Source organism: Salmo salar, chromosome 09, assembly GCF_965601325.2.
Source record: "Salmo salar chromosome 09, fSalSal1, whole genome shotgun sequence".
Lineage (NCBI taxonomy): Eukaryota > Metazoa > Chordata > Actinopteri > Salmoniformes > Salmonidae > Salmo > Salmo salar.
This window is the reverse complement of record NC_138299.1, coordinates 138,607,087-138,626,564: the sequence shown is the minus strand read 5'-3', so window position 1 is coordinate 138,626,564 and position 19,478 is coordinate 138,607,087. Positions and strand designations below refer to the sequence as shown.

Sequence of the window (19,478 nt, the reverse complement as noted above, 5' to 3'; positions counted from 1 at the left end):
TGTCCACATACTTTTGTATATATAGTGTGTGTTTTAGGGTAGAGGCCAAATGATGAGGGGAAAAACACTAATACTTACAGTAGTATCCAAGCAAGATCCCAGTAACCAATAGGAGGAACGCACTGATGACCGTGGTCATTAAGTACTTGATGCGCCTGTCCCTCACACCTGAAACAGGTTAAGGTATATGGACGAATTCCTCTACATTCTACTTCAACATTCTTCTTCAAAGACTACTAAAAAAAGTTGTAATTTTTTTGTTGTTGTTGCTTAATTACAATAACACATTAGTCTGACAGGAAGAGGACCAAATGTATACAGGTAACAAGGTAAAGAGGCAGTGCTATCAGGGGGAGGTGCAGGGCCCAGTTCATGTACAAACTGGGGTAGTTCCTCCGCAGATGGTTTGAGAGGGGATCTCCCGAGTCAATTAAATCTCCTGATCTCCAGAATCAATTATCTCTTTATTATCTTACATGTCAGCTATTTACCATCCAATGGTACAATGAACATATTCAAGAACAATCATTTTTCACTTCAAAAGTGACCAAAAATAATCGAATTGATATATAATCTGACACTTGATACAAAGAATTCAGAGCAACACAAGAAAACAAGTCATTTACATGTTGCATTAGAAACCAAATAATTGATTACAGTCTATTAAATGCAGAAAGTTAAAATATCAGCTGTGATTGATAAGGAAGCACATGGCGCATCAAGTATGTCAAAGCATAAACATTCATTATTCATACATAGTACTTTGTAGAAAGCGGACTAAGATTGACCCAGGCCCCCTGGTTTCTCCCAGTATGTTAGCCCTAGACCCAGGCCTGCCAGCCGGGGAAGAGGCGGCTGAGATTGTTAGGGTCCATGGCCTGCTGGATGAGGAGGTTGACCTGCCCTCCTACACTGAGCACCCTGCCATCCTCCACCCCCTTCAGCTTCTCCTGCAGCCGCAGCAGCACGCGCTCCGCCACCTTGTTGAAGCTCTGGCTATCACTGCTGAGAGAGAAGAGACAGGATTATGAGCAGCCAATATATGAGATTAAAAATATTTAAAGCACACATGTAAATGACCAACACCAAGCCTTGCCACATGATTTTCTTTAACAAGTCTGACGCGAAGGATATACTGCTTTCTCTGGAACGGGCCCAAATCCCCGTCATTTGTGTGAAGAAAAGACAGAGAAAAAGGGGGCGAAGGTCGGGCTGCCTTCTATTGGCCAATGTGCAATCATTGGAAAACAAAATGGATGATATACGATTAAGATTATCCTACCAACGGGACATTAAAAACTGCAATATCTTATGTTTCACCAAGTCGTGGCTGAACAATAATACGGATAATATAGAGCTGGCGGGATTTTCCATGCATCGGCAGAACAGAGAAGCTACGTCGAGGGGCGGCAGTGTGTGTCCATTTGTCAATAACAGCTGGTGCGCGATGTCTAATATTAAAGAAGTCAAGGTATTGCTCGCCTGAGGTAGAGTACCTTATGATAAGCTGTAGACCACACTATCTACCAAGAGAGTTCTCATCTATATTATTCGTAGCCGTCTATTTACCACCACAAACCGATGCTGGCACTAAGACCACACTCAACCAACTGTATAAGGCCATAAGAAAACAAGAAAATGCTTGTGGCCGGGGTCTTTAATGCAGGCATGTGGTCAGATGACGCAGATGCTACAGGACTGTTTTGCTAGCATAGAATGGAATGTCCAGGATTCATCCAATGGCATTGAGGAGTATGCCACCTCAGTCATCGGCTTCATCAGTAAGTGCATTGACGACGTCGTCCCCACAGTGACCGTATGTACATATCCCAACCAGAAGCCATGGATTACAGGCAACATCCGCATCGAGCAAAAGGCTAGAGCTGCCGCGTTCAAGGAGTGGGACACTAATCCGGATGCTTATAAGAAATCCCGCTACGCCCTCAGACGAACCATCAAACAGGCAAAGTGTCAATACAGGATTAAGATTGAATCCTACTACACCGGCTCTAACGCTCGTCAGATGTTGCAGGGTTTGAAAACGGACTACAAAGTGAAACCCCACCACGAGCTTCCCAGTGACGCGAGCCTAAATGAGCTAAATGCCTTTTATGATCGATTCGAGGCAAGCAACACTGAAGCATGCGTGAGTACACCAGCTGTTCCGGACAACTGTGTAATAACGCTCTCAGTAGCCGATGTGAACAAGACCTTTAAACAGGTCAACATTCACAAAGCCGCAGGGCCAGACAGATCACCAGGACGTGTACTCAAAGCATGCGTGGACCAACTGGCAAGTGTCTTCACTGACATTTTAAACCTCCCCCTGACCGAGTCTGTAATACCTACATGTTTCAAGCAGACCACCATAGTCCCTGTGCCCAAGGAAGCAAAGATAACCTGCCTAAATGATTACCACCCCGTAGCACTCACTGCGGTAGCCATGAAGTGCTTTGAAAGACTGGTCAAGGCTCACATCAACAGCATCATCCCGGATACCCTAGACCCACTCCAATTTGCATACCACCCCAACAGATCCACAGATGACGCAATTTCAATCTCACACCTATGTGAGAATGCTGTTCATTGACTACAGCTCAGCGTTCAACACCATAGTGTCCACAAAGCTCATCCCTAAGCTAAGGACCCTGGGACTAAATTACCTTCCTCTGCAACTGGATCCTGGACTTCCTGACGGGCCGCCCTCCAGGTGGTAAGTGTAGGCAACAACACGTCTGCCACGCTGATCCTTAACACTGGGGCTTGTCAGGGGTGTGTGATTAGTCCCCTCCTGTACTCCCTGTTCACACACGACTGCGTGGCCAAACACGACTCCAATACCATCTTTAAGTTTGCTGACGACAAAACAGTGGTAGGCCTGATTACCGACAACAATGTGACAATGCCTATAGGGAGGAGGTCAGAGACCTGGCAGTGTGGTGCCAGGACAACAACCTCGCCCTCACTGTGAGCAAGACAAAGAAGCTGATTGTGGACTACAGGAAAAGGCGGTCCGAACAGGTCCCCATTAACATCGACGGGGCTGTACTGGAGCAGCTCGAGTGTGTGTCCACATCACCAATAAACTATCATGGTCCAAACACACCAAGACAGTCGTGAAGACGGCACGACAACACCTTTTCCCCCTCAGGAGACTGAAAAGACTTGGCATGGATCCCCAGATAGTCACTTTACCCCTACCTACATGTACAAATTACCTCGACTAACCTGTATCCCCGCACATTGACTCTGTACCGGTACCATCTGTATATAGCCTCGTTATTGTTATTTTATTGTGTTACTTTTTATTAGTTTTTACTTTAGTTTATTTGGTAAATATGTTCTTAACTCTTTCTTGAACTGCATTGTTAGTTAAGGGCTTGTAAGTAAGTATGTCACAAGTATGTCACAGTGCCTTCCCTGTGGCTCAGTTGGTAGAGCATGGTGTGTGCAACGCCAGGGTTGTGGGTTCGATTCCCACGGGGAGCCAGTACAAAAAAAATGTATGAAATGTATGCATTCACTACTGTAAGTCGCTCTGGATAAGAGCGTCTGCTAAATGACTAAAATGTAAATGTATGTCACCTGTTGTATTCGGCGCATGTGACAAATAACATTTCATTTGATGTTTCAAAGGCATGTGGAGGGTTTGGTGAATAACATCAGGACTGAGAGTGTGCTCTGTCAGGCATATGATTCCACTTGATGGTATACTAGTTTGGGGGGTTTATAGTACTGAAGAGTACCTGGACTTGGGGTGGGCCTCCAGGATGTCTCCCCCCAGTGTAGAGTTGAGCGTGGCCTGGAGCTCAGCCTGCTCATCATGCTGCTGCTGCAGGTAGAAGGCCTTGAGAGGGTTCATGGTCCAGTCAAACAGAGGGTCGTACAGCAGTACCTACACCACAGGGCAAAGGAATAACAGGAGTTATCACATAAACATGTAATGAACATACCCTCCAAGCTCACATACAGACATTGAGTGAATGTGAACAGTGTTTGTGTTTGTGTTTATACCTCTACAATAGTCACCAAGGCCTCTTGAGAACTCCTCATGACCTCCATGGTCTTCTCACAGCATCTGAATGGTAGAAATGAACACGGTAAAAATTATATCCTGATTTTTAAAAAAATGGCTTGAATAAAATCCATCCAGATCTATCTGCATTGGGAATGGGTCTTGTTGTCTGCTCACCTTCTGAAAACGCCCTCCACCCCTGTTATGCCCATCCCATCCACAATATCTCTGGAGAGCCTGAAGGGAACAGTCTCAGGAGTTGGGAGAATCTTGCCCTGTTCAAACGCTACACCTGAAGAGAGATAAACGCATTACACCAAATACCTAACCAAAAATGTTCTCAAGACACGTTTCTCAAATGTCAACTCAGACACAGCTATGAGTATCCTCCTTACCCAAATCAATATGCACCAGTTCAGCTGTCTGTTCGTCTATAAGGATGTTCTGAATGTGCCTGTCCCCCAGTCCAACAATGTAGCCCACTGAGGAGAACAAACACAGAAACAAAGGAAGAATATGTTGAAGTACATCAGATGAATAGCCCCCCCAAAAATTGTGTAGGTATGGTAATGATTGTATTGTGTTGTGGAGAGCAGAGGTGATAGTGTTTGTACCGATGGAGGAAGTGGCCACACTGCGAGTGTAGGCCAGACGTTTTTCCAGCCACACTGCCGGGTCCAGGAATCGCTCCATGCAGAAGTACCGGAAGACAGGCCGGAAGTTCTGACACACCTCACTGAAAGCCTGGGTCGTCCCACTGGAACCAAGCCTCTGAGACTCCTACAGTAAAAACAATATGTTACTACAAAATTACAGTACTACACAATTCAGCCATCAAGGGACTAAAAATAAATGAGTAAAAGTGAGACTCACCATCATCTTTTTCCGGCAGGTTATGCTGGTCCAGTCTTTGGGGCAGAAGCGTGTGTGAGCGCCCTTTTGGGGGTCTATGAGGAAATCCCCTATAGGGATGGTCCCCGAGCACCACTCTAGAACCCCACTACGCTGGGAGAAGGGCACCACCTGGGGGCAGAGACAGGGGACTCAATCACTCCCATCCACCAAAATTGATAACAGCTCCTTAAGAATATTTGTGTCACATTTATTTTTACATATAACATAACAATGATATAATGAGTAATAGTCAACTGAGTCATTTAACAGAAGCTCGTCTCTTGTGGATCTATGTCTGTGAAATGTTAAGTTGTCTATTGTGTAAGAAGATTTTTTTAATAAATAAAATCGTACCCCCCTCCCAAAACAGAAACTCCGCTACAGAGCAATTTACAGTACCGGCAAATGTACCGTAATTTCCGGACTATAAGCCGCTACTTTGTTCCCACGCTTTGAACCTCGCGGCTTAAATAATGACGCGGCTAATATATGGATTTTTCCCGCTTTCAAATAATACTTTTTTTTTTTAAAAAACACATTCTGTGACGTGCTCAGTTTTTGGGCGGGATGAAGCTTTCATTAGACCAATGAAATTGCCGAACGGGTTAAGGTCAAACAACTTTTTTGTTTACTGTTTAGATTAAATCGAGCGCTCTCAAACTTCCCATCATTCTGATTACGGTAGTCATTTTGTCACCCTCATCATGGCAAAGACACAGAGAAATGCATATGATGCAGCTTTCAAGTTGAAGGCGATTGATCTGGCTATTGGAAAAGGAAATAGAGCTGCTGCACGGGAGCTTGGTCTGGAGCAATGACTTTCTTGGTAGGCTATTGTTTACTGCAAATTTTTTTGTTGTTACAAGCCGTGTTTTGTTAAAGCCTATTTATTTTTGTTACAAGCCATGTTTCATTAAAGCCTATTTATTTTTGTTACAAGCCGTGTTTCGTTAAAGCCTGTGTAAAGTTGATTTGTTTCAATGTACCGGTAGGCACCTGCGGCTTATAGACATGTGCGGCTTATTTATGTTCAGTGGGTGCGGCTTATATTCAGGTGCGCTTAATAGTCCGGAAATGACGGTATTTAAATAAGTTGAGCTGTGAGAGAGGGGCAGTGAGTGACCTTGTAGCGTCGGATGTTGAGTTTCCTCTTGCGTGTCTCGGTGTTGCGCTGCAGCAGCATAGAACACATGTGGAACACCTGCTGCATCACAGCATCCTGCCGCAGGTCATCCTGGCCCTGAGGATACAGAGGGGCAAAGGTCACAGGGGGTAACAAACTACATAATATCAAAATAAAACACTACACCGGAAGTGACCAATTCTCTATAGGGTTTGTGTGATGGGTGTACTCCCACATGCTATGTGCTATGTTGAGTGAATTTACAACAACAATAAACCGGCAGAAAATGGTCTAATATACCAAATCTTTTTTTATCAGGACCATCAGGTAAGAAATTCAAGACGGATTCCTTCTTGGCATTTCCCATGAGCTAATTTCTTATTTCATCATGAAACGCCAACATCTTAACTGTGCATTTATTAGACGGAGTGACAAGCTTTCCAGCAAATAAACAAAAAGTGAACAGTTCCCTAAAGAATGCACTCATGATGAACAAAGCATTGGAGAGTGTTAATTTTGTTAGACTAGAAACATAGGGGATCAATAATTACCCTCAGGCCAACATGGAAAATAACTGAACCCACAACAGAACCTCAAGTCCTCTATTGTCTTTAACATGGCTTAGGTACACAAGGCAGTGGATTCCCCTTCAAAGGGTCGGGAATGCTTTGAATTGCATTGAACACACAGTTTACTCACAAAATGACTTGCAGGGGGACCAGCGATATAAATATATGGTTCACAGTTTATCTCACCTTGACCAGTTGTCGTCTGCTCTTCCCGTCTGATCCCACACACTCAATGATCTTGGGCAGGTTGACCCCTCCGGCCAGGTGAAAGTGAGGCTTGAAGGACTTGATGGTCACCAGGTTGTCATATTTACCCGAGGGGTCCACCTGTTACACAGAGACCAATATGGACACAAGTCCTTCTTACATCCCTTTTCAAAGCACGCCATGGGTGTGACATGGTATATACATACATTACAGTGCAAATACTATACAAACTGGCTGCAAAACATCCTATTGCATAACAACAACAAAAACGTATGTCAGGTGATAGACTAGTGAGGGATCCACAGATGATCAAACCCATTCCTCTACCTTGATCTCCATTGTAGGAATGATGACATCATCTAGGTTCTTTATCTGCATGATGGGCTGGTCAGAGGGGATGAGGATGGCTTCTACAGAGGAACACAAGGTACAGTTACTTCACAAACACATTAGCATGTTGTAAAAACTCAGTAGTCATTCATGAAGGTGGTTATGTTTTTTTATTTAGGTAAGTTGACTGAGAAAATATTCTAAATTTACAGCAACGACCTGGGGAATAGTTACAGGGGAGAGGAGGGAGGATGAATGAACCAATTGGAAGCAGGGAATGATTACAAGCTCCATGACGGTATGAGGGCCAGGACACCGGGGTTAACACCCCTACTCTTTCCATAAGTGCCATGGGATCTTTTAGTGACCACAGAGTCAGGAAACCCGTTTAATGTCTCATCCAAACTACACAGGGCAATGTCCCCAATCACTGCCCTGGGATCTTTTTTTAGACCAGAGGAAAGAGTACCTCCTACTGGCCTTCCAACACCACTTCCAGCAGCATCTGGTCTCCCATCCAGGGAGCGACCAGGACCAACGCTGCTTCAGAGGCAAGTCAGCAGTGGGATGCAGGGTGACATGCTTTGTTCAGTGCTGTAAGGAGTGTGCCATTGTCACTCACTTTTCTCTGTCTTGTGTCGACTGGCGTCCATGTAGGCCAGAGTGATGTAGGCATCACAGAGGACCTCTATGCCTCTGATCATCTGGGCTCTCTTCTTCCTGATCTTGTTCATTACCCTCTGGGACACCTCTGACCGCTCCTACAAGACATCACATCTTTCCTTCATTCTCACGCGACACACACTAAAAACAAACTCAGTTCCTAAGAGAATTCCAACAAGACAGTAACAGGTTATGCACACAGTAAAGAGACCCAGTTCCCTCTTTCTTTTATTGGCAGTGTTTAGCGAGGTGTTGGGCCTACCAGGTCCAGTTGGGAGGAATGGCGCGGGGTGCTCTTGGACAGGCGGCTGCGGGAGAGGCTCTCGTCCTTGTTAGCGTTGACCAGAGCCAGGATGATGAAGAGGGTGTGGTGAGGGTGCTCCAGACACGACAGGCAGATCAGCTGGGATGGATGGATGGATGAACGGATGGATGGATAGATGGAAACATGCTAAGCTGAGGAACAACTCTATAGTTCAAACAGACTTCTGTTGCCTATTGAAACATATTGAAGTCTCACCTCATTGAGAACACCATGGAAGCCCACATCCTCTGCCACTGTAGCAGACATTTTGGTCCCCATGCGGGCAGCCAGCTGGTACATGAGAGGCAGAAACTTATAGGACGGGATCCTGTGCACACCTCCCTGAAGCACAATAAATAGTCAAACAAATTGTAGTTTCTCATCTGAATGGGAAGACACACTAATGCCAGGTAGCCTGGGATCCAAACAGAGAGATTTCAGTTTGGAATGGAGCCCAGACTAAACAAATAGTGCAACAATCAATCTTGTATCAATGTAGTGAGTGTTTGGTGATGTTAGTTAGTGTGATATCCCTAGCTCACCTTCATCATGTCGTTGACTGCCTTGACGTCAGCGTTCTCCAGCCACAGTGAGGCCAGGCGGAACACCCAGGTGTCGTGCTCCTCACCCTGCTCCAGACAATGGATGTAGTTCTCCACAGCCTTACACAGGAACCTCCTTCTGTCAGCCTGCAGGTTGGACAGAGCCCTCTCATCCAGCTCCAACTCCCTCCGCACCTTCACTGTGTACCTGGGAGAGACAGGGAGTTGGAATATCTCACACACACACACACACACACACACACACACACACAAGGTATTGAGCAGAGAGGACATTGGAAAATAAAATCTTCACACAGCCCGGAGGAGGCCAACTCTCTTTCAGCATGTCACCTACACTCAGCCGGTGTAGAACCTGCATAAAACAAGCCAATTCAAAACCACACAAGGTTAACAGTGCTCTCATTCTCTGTTGTGAGTTTGTGTCTGACCTGTTTGTGCTGACCTTGCGCTCCCTCATCAAGTCCACCTCCTCCTTGGCCTTCACCAGCAGAGCCTGTTTGTTCTCAAACTCAGATGACTTCATGTAGTTATGAATGCCCTGGTACTGGGCATCTGAGAACCTGGCCAGGGACAGGAAGGCCTGCGTCCTCTGGCTCTGCAGCTTGGTGTCTGAACCTATCGCATGGCCCTCGATCACCTCCACTGCCTACAGGAGGTCAAACACACAGACAGTCACACACACACACAGTCACACACACACACAGACAGACAGTCACACAGACCCAGACAGTCACACACACACAGACAGTCACACACACACAGACAGTCACACACACACAGACCCAGACAGTCACACAGACCCAGACAGTCACACAGACCCAGACCCAGACAGTCACACAGACCCAGACAGTCACACACACACAGACCCAGACAGTCACACACACACACACACACACACACAGACCCAGACAGTCACACACACACACACAGTCACAGACCCAGACAGTCACACACAGTCACAGACCCAGACAGTCACACACACACACACACACACACAGACAGACCCAGACAGTCACACACAGACAGACCCAGACAGTCACAGTCACAGTCACACACACACACACACACACACACACACACACACACACACACACACACACACACACACACACACACACTATAGATCAACTGTGCCCAAGGAGTGGATTATACTATATGGGCCTTAGTTTTACCCTCTCCAGGTACTTCTCCAGGATGACCCCAGGGCTCTCCAGGCACGTCTCTGCCAGCCAGTTCCCACACAGCCTCAGGCACTCCGTGAACACCGGCACCAGGGCAGGGTTAAACAAAACCTGGCCAAGACAGAGGAACAAAATTAAGCTCTAGTTATAGGCATAGAGTTTTTCCCTGGTCAACAAAAACTCCTGTCCCCAAGACTGAGTAGTTAACATGTAGACTGACTCCCACTGACCTGCTCCTCCAGAGTGTGGATCATCTGTCTCAGTAGCCCCAGAGCAAGACCCTGCTCTCCCTTCGCCCAAAACACCTGGGCCTCCTCCAGCTGCCATGACGACGCTGTGGAGCCCCGCCCCCCTCCTCCGCCATGCTGCTTCATCTGGAAAACTGCCCGCTCTGCCAGCTGGGGAGGGGTGAGGACGGCACAGGGGTGAAAAGGGCACAGCGGTAAGACGGGCACAGGGGTGAGGGGGGGCACTATACATTCACTCACACAGAGACCAATATAGTCACTCACACAGAGACCAATATAGTCACTCACACACAGAGACCAATATAGTCACTCACACACAGAGACCAATATAGTCACTCACACACAGAGACCAATATAGTCACTCACACACAGAGACCAATATAGTCACTCACACATAGAGACCAATATAGTCACTCACATAGAGGTATAGAGTACAGTGAGTGAGGGTAGGTAACAACATCTCCACCCCTCAACACTGGGGCACCACAAGGGTGCGTTCTCAGCCCGCTCCTGTACTCCCTGTTCACGCATGACTGCGTGGCCATGCACGCCTCCAACTCAAAACATCAAGTTTGCAGACAACACTACAGTGGTAGGCTTGATTACCAACAACGACGAGACGACCTACAGGGAGGAGGTGAGGGCCCTCGGAGTGTGGTGTCAGGAAAACAACCTCTCACTCAACGTCAGCAAAACAAAGGAGATGATCGTGGACTTCAGGAAACAGCAGAGGGAGCATCCCCCAATCCACATCGACGGGACAGTAGTGGAGAGGGTAGAAAGTTAAGTTCATCGGCGTACACATCACGGACAAACTGAAATGGTCCACCCACACAGACAGCGTGGTGAAGAAGGCGCAGCAGCGCCTCTTCCACCTCAGGAGGCTGAAGAAATTCGGCTTGTCACCAAAAACACTCAAACTTTTACAGATGCACAATCGAGAGCATCCTGTCGGGCTGTATCACCGCCTGGTACGGCAACTGCTCCGCCCATAACCGTAAGGCTCTCCAGAGGGTAGTGAGGTCTGCACAACGCATCACCGGGGGCAAACTACCTGTCCACCAGGACACCTACACCACCTGATGTCACAGGAAAGCCAAAAAGATCATCAAGGACAACAACCACCCGAGCCACAGTCTGTTCACCCCACTAACATCCAGAAGGCGAGGTCAGTACAGGTGCATCAAAGCTGGGACCGAGAGACTGAAAAACAGCTTCTATCTCAAGGCCATCAGACTGTTAAACAGCCATCACTAACATTGAGTGGCTGCTGCCAACATACTGACTCAACTCCAGCCACTTTAATAATGGAAAAAATGATGTAATAAATGTATCACTAGCCACTTTATTAAACAATGCCACTTCATATAATGTTTACATACCCTACACTACTCATCTCATATGTATATACTGTACTCTATACCATCTACTGCATCTTGCCTATGCCGTTCTATACAATCACTCATTCATATATTTTTTGTTGTTGTACATATTCTTATTCATTCCTTTACACTTGTGTGTATAAGGTAATTGTGAAATTGTTAGGTTAGATTACTCGTTGGATATTACGGCATTGTCGGAACTAGAAGCACAAGCATTTCGCTACACTCGCATTAACATCTGCTAACCATGTGTATGTGACAAATACAATTTGATTTTGATACAGTCACTCACATAGAGACCAATGCAAATGCATGTTGTGCTGCACTATTTAAGAGAACATACGGGTAAATGGGTCAGGAGTGCTGTGTGAATCCAGACCAAAAAAAACATTACGTGTGGAGTAGAATATAGTGGAACACACTATATAAACCCTGTACATGTATGAAACACCCCCACAGCGAGCGCTGAGCTCCAGTCTACCTGTGTGTTTCCTGCGGCGCGGGCCAGTTGGCAGAGCTCCATGAGGTGGGAGGTGAGGACAGTGCTGAGGTACTTGTTCTTTTCAGGGTCTCTCTCCTGGGAGATTAGGGTCTCCTGGGCCACGGAGCGCAGGGCCAGGATGGGCTCCACCAGCGTAAAGTCACTGTCCACCAGCAGCTGGGAGTGCTGCTGCCAATGGGAACACACCTCGGCCAGGCCTACCTCGGTCAGGGGCCTGCCACAGGCCAGGGGAAATATAAGTTACATGACTTGTATTACCTAAGAGATTGAAGTATCATAACCCTGTACTCTCTAAAAAACCTGATCATGTGTTTTTTGTATGTTTATTTTTTTTTATAATAATTGAAAGAGGGAGGAGCCTACAAGTCCCTCTGTTTTCTTTATTTAATCTTTATTTAACCAGGAAAAGCCCATTGAGACCCAGAGACTCTTTTCAAGGTAGACCTGGCCAAGAAGGCAGCAACAATCAATACATTACATCATTAAAACATACAACATGATCCAGCCTAAAAAAAAGCATTTACACTCCTCCATAACAGTCTCCCACGTTCTTTTCATTTACCTTTTAAACCATCATATTGTTTTGTATTTTTTTTCCCTTGTGTGCAAATAAAACATTTATAAAAAATACAAAATCTCTAGGTTTGTGGATGTGCATTGTGTTGAGGTATGAGGCACAGTGGGTTTCAAATCAAATATAAAATACACTATTTCTACACTGTATAGATATTTGATATTAGCGATGTTGATATGTTGGGAAGGAAGATCATACTTGGAGAAGAGTTGTCGGATGCTCTCTAGCTCACTGATCCTCTGGAGGTTCCGTAGAGCAGGGTAGAGAGAGGACACTGCCTCCAGACTGCCTCTGCACAGTTCCTCCACCTCATTGCCTCTGATGCCACACACAATTCATTTCAATGAGTATAGTTGTTTGTGTAGTGAAATTTTGATGGCTGAGAGATAGTTGTTGATTTCCACGAGGGAAAACTTGTTTTACCTGGCATATTTAAGAGTTTGATCGAATGTGGAAAATTCTTTGTCTCTCAAAGCCTGCAGGGAGCAGAACACTGACTCGTTGAAGCCAGGGTTCAATTTCTCATTCCTGAAACAAGCAAGAAGGCAAGACACCAAGGGCACATGTCAATCCATTTAGCAATATTTTCCTCACCTTCTAAAATACCATCTGAGGAACCCTTACTCACTCACCTTTCCGATAGGCCACAGTCCTGAGGCCCCTCCTACTCACCTGTCTGATAAGTCACAACCCGAGGCCCTTTCCACTCACCGCTCTGATAGGTCACAGTCCCACTGCATGTTCCTCCAGGCAGCCTGAAACCTGAGCTCCCTTAGCTCCGCCCCCCACTCCACCCCCCCACTCTCCAGACCCTGCAGGTAGGTGGCCAGGATACTGCTCAGACCAATGTTCTGCAGACCCTGAGGGACCATTGGACAAGCAGCATTAGGTTTTGTCATCTGTCCCCAACAATGGTTTACACAGACAGACAGAGACGATACAGATTTGGAGTTCAAACAAGTTTCTGCTTACCTCCACAATGCCCACTTGCCGTGTGCCATCAGGAAGATTGGAGTGGAGGTCGTAGGAGGTCAGTGCCTTTCCCCACATCGCCTCATGCTCATAGGTCCGAATCCTACAAAACAGACACACAAAAAGAGAATTCTCAGCTAACAAAACTTTGAATAGCCAAGATAGAACAAAAGTAGGATAACAAAGTTCACCTGGTGAGAGCGCTGGTCATCTTCCCACCTCCACACCCATACAGACTGTCTGGCTCCCCAATACTACGATACACCTCAATCAGTAGGTCCTAAGACATGGTAAAGAAATGACAGTACAGAGCTATGCATTGGACAACAACACTAAAGGTTAATTGCAAAATCAACTGTACCTGTAGACTGATACCAGTGTCTTTCACACTCTCCTCTGTCAGACTGGAGATGGCGAAGTTCTGACTGCTCTCATCAAATGTGATTCTGCGTGACGCTCTGGCCGGATTTCTGTAAGCAGAGGTAAAGAATGATGAGAACAACACAGAATAAGAAAGGCATGAGAGACATCAGTATTTCCCCTCATGTGTAGTGTACCTGCGGTTCTCCTCCATGTTAGTCTTGATCTTGTCTACATAGATCTCAGAGTAGAGCAGGGCTGTGAAGTGTGCTGAGCAGGACTGGGCCGCCCTGGCCACCTCCAGGTAGTTCAGCTCCAACCAGAAGTTAGAGTGGCACACCGTACCACACAAGTTACTAGAACCAACACAACAGCATCAAACACCGTACCACACAAGTTACTAGAACCAACACAACAGCATCAAACACCGTACCACACAAGTTACTAGAACCAACACAACAGCATCTAACACCACTACACAAGTTACTAGAACTAATACAACAGCATCAAAACACCACTACACAAGTTACTAGAACTAATACAACAGCATCAAAAGTCATCCTAACAGAGAGAGGGGTGCAGTAGATTTTATAGTTGTACAGGTCAGGAAGAAAAGAGCAAATGCATCTACAAACCTATCAGATTCTAGAGGTCTTTGTTGCTGCCTCAGATAGTTAATGACAGAGAGCATGGTGCGCAGAGAGGCCTTATCCAACGGACCCTGGTTGGAGATGTCCGACTCTCCTGCTGAGATAATAAAAAACACTGTAAAGACCTCATCTTCAAGAGAAAAAGCTACTAGAAATGTCTAAAGTCAAACATACACAGCGAGCGAGAGAGATAGAGAGAGAGAGAAAGAAAGCTAGAGAGAGAGAAAGAGCTAAAGAAGGAAAGCTAGAGAGAGTGGGAGAGAAAGAGCTAGAGAGAGATGGAGTGTAAAACCCACCAGAGTCTGAGGGGAGAGGAGTGGTGGAGCGGCTGGAGGCCCGGGCACGACTGGAACAGCTGGTGAAAAAGTCCTGGATGTGTGTGGAGAGGAGCTTCCTCCAGGAGCCGTCAGAGTCCCCCAGCAGGATGTCATGGATGATGAGCGGCAGCACCCTCTGGCAGAAGTCTGTTTTCACCTGAGCACATGGGAAAGGATAGGGGTTAGAAACAGGGATATGTGTGTACAACAGCGATAGCGAGAGATGCCTGACTGAACAGGAAATTAGCATTAGCACAAGTGCTTCCCTAGAGTTATAACAGCCATGTCCTCACCAGACACATGGGCCGGGAAAGCAGCAGAGCCTCACTCCTGACCCCTCCACTGTCCAGCAGAACCATGCAGAGAGTCTTCAACCAGGCCTTATGGCCGCCAGCCTCAGGCACCCACAGGTCCTGGCTCTCCAGCCGCTCCCTAGCCACCAAGCTCACCTCATCACTCATCCCGACCACCTGCACAAGTGAATGGATAATTAACACACACACACACACACACACACATATATGTATGCAAACAAATTCACACACTACGAAATTCAGACACACATACGAGGATGTGATATTTCAGGTCTTGAAAAGTCTGCCCAACCTTCTTCTTGGTAGATCTAAAAGGGTTGAGGTAAACCAGCATGGGGTCACGGTTGTCTTTATGGATCTCCCAGAAGTCAGCTCCAGCCTGAGTGGCCAAGATGTCCTTCAGACTCTGGACAGCAGCTTGCCTCACCTCAATACTGACAGAGAAACACATGGGACCACAACAAAACATGACAGCATGTCAAGACACACTCACTATATGAAAACCTTATGACAATAGAGTGGCTACTTCCCTGGGCTAAATTCAGTGTTGAATTAGTAGGAAAGTGTCATTGTACTTTAGGGCCATTAGATACAGTATATTTTTCAGGGCTCTAAACTGCTACCATTTTGGTCGCATATGCTCCTAAATATTTTACTGTGCTACCTGGAATTATAATTTGGGAGCACAAGTGCCCCTAAAAAAAAGTAAATGTATTTTGTAATTGGTGGCAATTCTTATCATTTATACCTTTAATATTTTGATATACTTCTATACTAAAATTCTAAACCTACATTTTTCAACTTTGGAGCAAATGTGCTCTTTGAAAGAATTTCAGCGTAGACCCCTGTATGGTGTACCAGTGGTGAGTGAGGGCATTGTTGATGCAGTTCAGGATGATGTACAGCCACTGTGGTTCCATTTGAGGGAAGAGTGATACAGCTCTGGCACTGAGCTGGTCCTTCCCATGGAGCAGAGCGATGGTGGAGAAATCCACAGGCCCCAGCTCTCCCAGACAGCTCCCTGCAGCCTCTAGAAAAACATAGGCACATGGTCAAGGAAAAGACTAAGACCCTTTTCACACAACGGTGCCAAGCCGGCCGAAACAACTTCCTATCACACTAACAATTATTGTTGCTTTCTTGGGCTGAGAGAGGAAACATACGCAGTGCCAACAGTGAGGTTGTGGTAACCTTACGTACCTAAGATGTCTCTTCCTCCAGGGTGATTGGCTGCTAGCTTACAGAGCTGTAGTAGGTTAAGGACCAGCAGCACCAACACACTCTCTGCAGGGTCCGCTAGAATGAAGAGGTACAGAGATAGGATTCAAAAAGGGCAAACTAACACACACACTCACCCCCACACACAGATACATGGGTCTGGTAACATATCTAGACTACGGTAGCCCTCCCCTCTCTGACCGAGGCAGTCTCTCAGCAGCGGTCTGATCTGGCTCTTGTTGTTGTGGAGCTGTCTCCTCAGGTCCTTCAGCCCCTCCAGTCTAGTCAGAGGCAGGGAGTCACAGGAAGCCACAGACAGGAAGTGGGCTATCTCCTGTGGACGAGACACAGAGAGGCTCATGGGATGTGGCAATAGTGTGACAGAAGTGTGAATCAGCTGTAGAGGTCATACATGAGTGGTTAGAGGGTGTGTGCTGTGCCCTGTGTGTGAAGGGGGTGCCCTTACCTGTCTGAGAGTGAATTTCCCTGTGCTGTACTTCAGTGTGTGCTGCACGGCCCTCAGCTCTCTGAACTCAGGTCGGTCTGGGAAAGGTTCTAACTTCTGGATGGCACTCTTTAGCTTGTCCTGACTCTCTACGACCAGGAACTTCAACAGACTGAGCACCTGAGAGAGAGAGGTCAACAGAGAGGGGAGAGAGAAAGAAAAACAGAACAATGAACAGTGTAATACCTACTTAGAGCAAATTATTATTTGTCATACAAAGAGTCTACTGGCCATGTAATACAACCATGTCTTACCTGCTGTGAGATAGCAAGTTGGTTTGTCACCTGGGCAGTGAGAGTACCAACAATGACCTGTAGGTGGCTCTCCACAGCGTCATCACAGAATTGCACGGCCGTGCGACACACAGAGGTCAGTAGGTCACAACACAGGGAGAAACTACGGTCGGACACCTCGTCCAACTGGGCCGGCCTGACAGAAAACAAGAACAGGCAGAAAAACAGTTAACTACTAGAGAGAGCAAAAATGATGAGTCACTCCATTAGATCTGTGTGTGCGCAGCAGACTTTGTGTGTGTGTGTGTGTGTGTGTGTGTGTGTGTGTGTGGGACCCCTAACCTGCTGTTGATGTGGTGGATGAGTGTGTAAATTATGTCTCGGAGGACAAAGGCCCAGGCTCCCCCCAGGCCGTCCTTGACCTCCTTGAGCAGCAGGCTGACAAACAGGTAGTACATCAGCAGGATGCGGTGCCTTTCGTAGGCATTGATTGTCTCAGCTGCCTTCTGACACACCGCCAGTAGGATCCTCTGGATGGAGATCTAGAATAACACCACAAGAGGATCACACAATCCGGATTCCTTTCCAGATAAAACGTTTTGAAAAATTGGGCTCATGAAACCACTCAACTTTGTAAAGCCCTATTCTGTTCCATTGTGTAATAACATTTTACAGCCATTGCAATACAATGATGAGAGCAGGAGAGCATTTTACCGGAGTCTTGGATAAAATGGCCACCAGGGACTTGAGATTGGCACTGTGACACGAGCTGAGATAGTCCAGTGTGGCTTTTATGACATAGGAGCTGAAATAGGGTGGGTTTGGGGCTGGGTCCAGTTCCCTACAGAGAACATATTAACATCACAGTCAATGAAAGGTTCTGAATGCAAGTAAGAATGGTTGTGGAGTGGTAAGGAGTGATGTGTAGTAAACATTACCCTATGAACCTTCTCAGGTCCCCTCTCCCCCCCTCCTCAGTAGCAGCCCCTTCATACAGGGTCATCAACAGCTCCACCACAATGTCTGACAGGTTACTGTGAATCAGGCTGTCGATTTGCTGTGGAAAGTCCAACAGTGATACAGTAAGTTAGGTCTGTGAGAGAGACAGATATTAAAGACTGATTTTACAGCTTCTAATACAGGTTCAGTTGACTGCTGCTGCGGATTGTAGCTAGCTCAACCTGAAAGGGTTGTATGGTGGGAAAATTAGAAACTCTGTTATGCACATACGCTGTATAAGCCTTAAACCTGTACATTCCCACTGTCTGTTTCTGTCACGTAAGAAGAAGTTAGTGTTCTTCCACTCTTGTGTAACTTAGTCACACGGCCAAAGACAAAGGGCCGTCTGAGAGTGACCCCAATTTTTGGTCCATCCTGTTCTTTTTGTATCTTTCAAGGGCACAGCTGTGTGGAGATATGAAGAGAACAGATGCTGGCTTGAGCAGCAGCAGCTAGATAGCGTACAAACAAGTGACAACGCCAGTTTTGTTACTATGTTCCCACCAGGCTCTTACACATTTGCTAAACTGCCACGTAGACAAAGGTTATAGAAGCTGAGACCCAAATCTTGCTAGTTGGGCTCTTAACTCTGCACCATTGAGTGAATTGTGAACCGCTCCAGAATAATAAAGTTGTTATTTGAAGAATCTACAGCCTCCCTCTTCCTTTCTGGTTAGAATTTCCACGACAATTCTTGGCGATGAGGATGGGATGGCCAACTCCGTTTGCTGATCGGACACCAAGGTTAACAACGTGCAGGGGCTGCATTAGACGTAGCTCAGGGAGCCCACACTTCGTCTGAGTGGAGCAGAAGGGACCCGCCACGGACCTGCCAGGGAGCGTCAGTGGACAGATACGCCATCCCGAACAATCAAATTAAGGGTGAGACTGACTTTCTTTAAAAGGACAACTAAAGTGCACATTAAAATATATATATTGTCTTAGTGACAGAAGACTCTACTGTGTGTAGAGGAAAATTTGGTGTGTGAAGAAGACATGGAGGGCTCTACTGTGTGTGGAGAAAACCCTGTTTTATAACAGAGGTATTCCCGTGTAAATGAGCATTATTTGGCAAAGTACTAAATTAATATTAATTGAGATGCCATGGTTTGCAATCGTCAGATGTAAATGCATGATGAAAGTGTTCCGGGACAAGGTCCTGAAGTATTCTAAGGTACTGCAGAGATACCAGGACAGGGTCGTGATGAAAGTGTTCCAGGACAAGGTCCTGAAGTACTATAGATACCAGGACAGGGTCGTGATGAAAGTGTTCCAGGACAAGGTCCTGAAGTACTATAGATACCAGGACAGGGTCGTGATGAAAGTGTTCCAGGACAAGGTCCTGAAGTACTATA

The 19,478-nt window shown here is 46.4% G+C and overlaps 1 protein-coding gene across 7 annotated transcripts in view; it reads right to left on the bottom strand.

The window, feature by feature from the left end:
* Nucleotides 1–445: 445 nt before the first annotated feature.
* Nucleotides 446–19,478, bottom strand: part of atm (ATM serine/threonine kinase) — a 40,383-nt gene continuing 21,350 nt past the window's right edge. The window contains exons 27-63 of one of the 7 annotated variants that reach the window (XM_014214778.3): nucleotides 18,063–18,181; nucleotides 17,839–17,965; nucleotides 17,467–17,666; nucleotides 17,146–17,320; nucleotides 16,853–17,011; nucleotides 16,588–16,720; nucleotides 16,369–16,464; nucleotides 16,027–16,198; nucleotides 15,422–15,602; nucleotides 15,148–15,324; nucleotides 14,834–15,011; nucleotides 14,523–14,634; nucleotides 14,085–14,243; nucleotides 13,889–13,997; nucleotides 13,719–13,807; nucleotides 13,528–13,630; nucleotides 13,267–13,415; nucleotides 12,979–13,083; nucleotides 12,754–12,873; nucleotides 11,961–12,195; nucleotides 10,080–10,247; nucleotides 9,841–9,960; nucleotides 9,097–9,314; nucleotides 8,648–8,855; nucleotides 8,322–8,447; nucleotides 8,064–8,204; nucleotides 7,761–7,899; nucleotides 7,136–7,218; nucleotides 6,788–6,928; nucleotides 6,033–6,149; nucleotides 4,889–5,038; nucleotides 4,630–4,795; nucleotides 4,411–4,497; nucleotides 4,193–4,307; nucleotides 4,015–4,078; nucleotides 3,747–3,895; nucleotides 446–1,005 (exon numbers count right to left, since the gene is read on the bottom strand). In XM_014214778.3, coding sequence (XP_014070253.2) covers nucleotides 822–1,005; nucleotides 3,747–3,895; nucleotides 4,015–4,078; nucleotides 4,193–4,307; nucleotides 4,411–4,497; nucleotides 4,630–4,795; nucleotides 4,889–5,038; nucleotides 6,033–6,149; nucleotides 6,788–6,928; nucleotides 7,136–7,218; nucleotides 7,761–7,899; nucleotides 8,064–8,204; nucleotides 8,322–8,447; nucleotides 8,648–8,855; nucleotides 9,097–9,314; nucleotides 9,841–9,960; nucleotides 10,080–10,247; nucleotides 11,961–12,195; nucleotides 12,754–12,873; nucleotides 12,979–13,083; nucleotides 13,267–13,415; nucleotides 13,528–13,630; nucleotides 13,719–13,807; nucleotides 13,889–13,997; nucleotides 14,085–14,243; nucleotides 14,523–14,634; nucleotides 14,834–15,011; nucleotides 15,148–15,324; nucleotides 15,422–15,602; nucleotides 16,027–16,198; nucleotides 16,369–16,464; nucleotides 16,588–16,720; nucleotides 16,853–17,011; nucleotides 17,146–17,320; nucleotides 17,467–17,666; nucleotides 17,839–17,965; nucleotides 18,063–18,181 — 5,274 coding nt within the window. In that variant the 3' untranslated portion in view covers nucleotides 446–821. Of the gene's footprint in view, nucleotides 1,006–3,746; nucleotides 3,896–4,014; nucleotides 4,079–4,188; nucleotides 4,308–4,410; nucleotides 4,498–4,629; nucleotides 4,796–4,888; nucleotides 5,039–6,032; nucleotides 6,150–6,787; nucleotides 6,929–7,135; nucleotides 7,219–7,760; nucleotides 7,900–8,063; nucleotides 8,205–8,321; nucleotides 8,448–8,647; nucleotides 8,856–9,096; nucleotides 9,315–9,840; nucleotides 9,961–10,079; nucleotides 10,248–11,960; nucleotides 12,196–12,753; nucleotides 12,874–12,978; nucleotides 13,084–13,266; nucleotides 13,416–13,527; nucleotides 13,631–13,718; nucleotides 13,808–13,888; nucleotides 13,998–14,084; nucleotides 14,244–14,522; nucleotides 14,635–14,833; nucleotides 15,012–15,147; nucleotides 15,325–15,421; nucleotides 15,603–15,960; nucleotides 16,199–16,368; nucleotides 16,465–16,587; nucleotides 16,721–16,852; nucleotides 17,012–17,145; nucleotides 17,321–17,466; nucleotides 17,667–17,838; nucleotides 17,966–18,062; nucleotides 18,182–19,478 lie in introns of those variants that run through there. The other 6 variants (XM_014214781.3, XM_014214780.3, XM_014214782.3 and 3 more) reach the window with 6 other exon arrangements.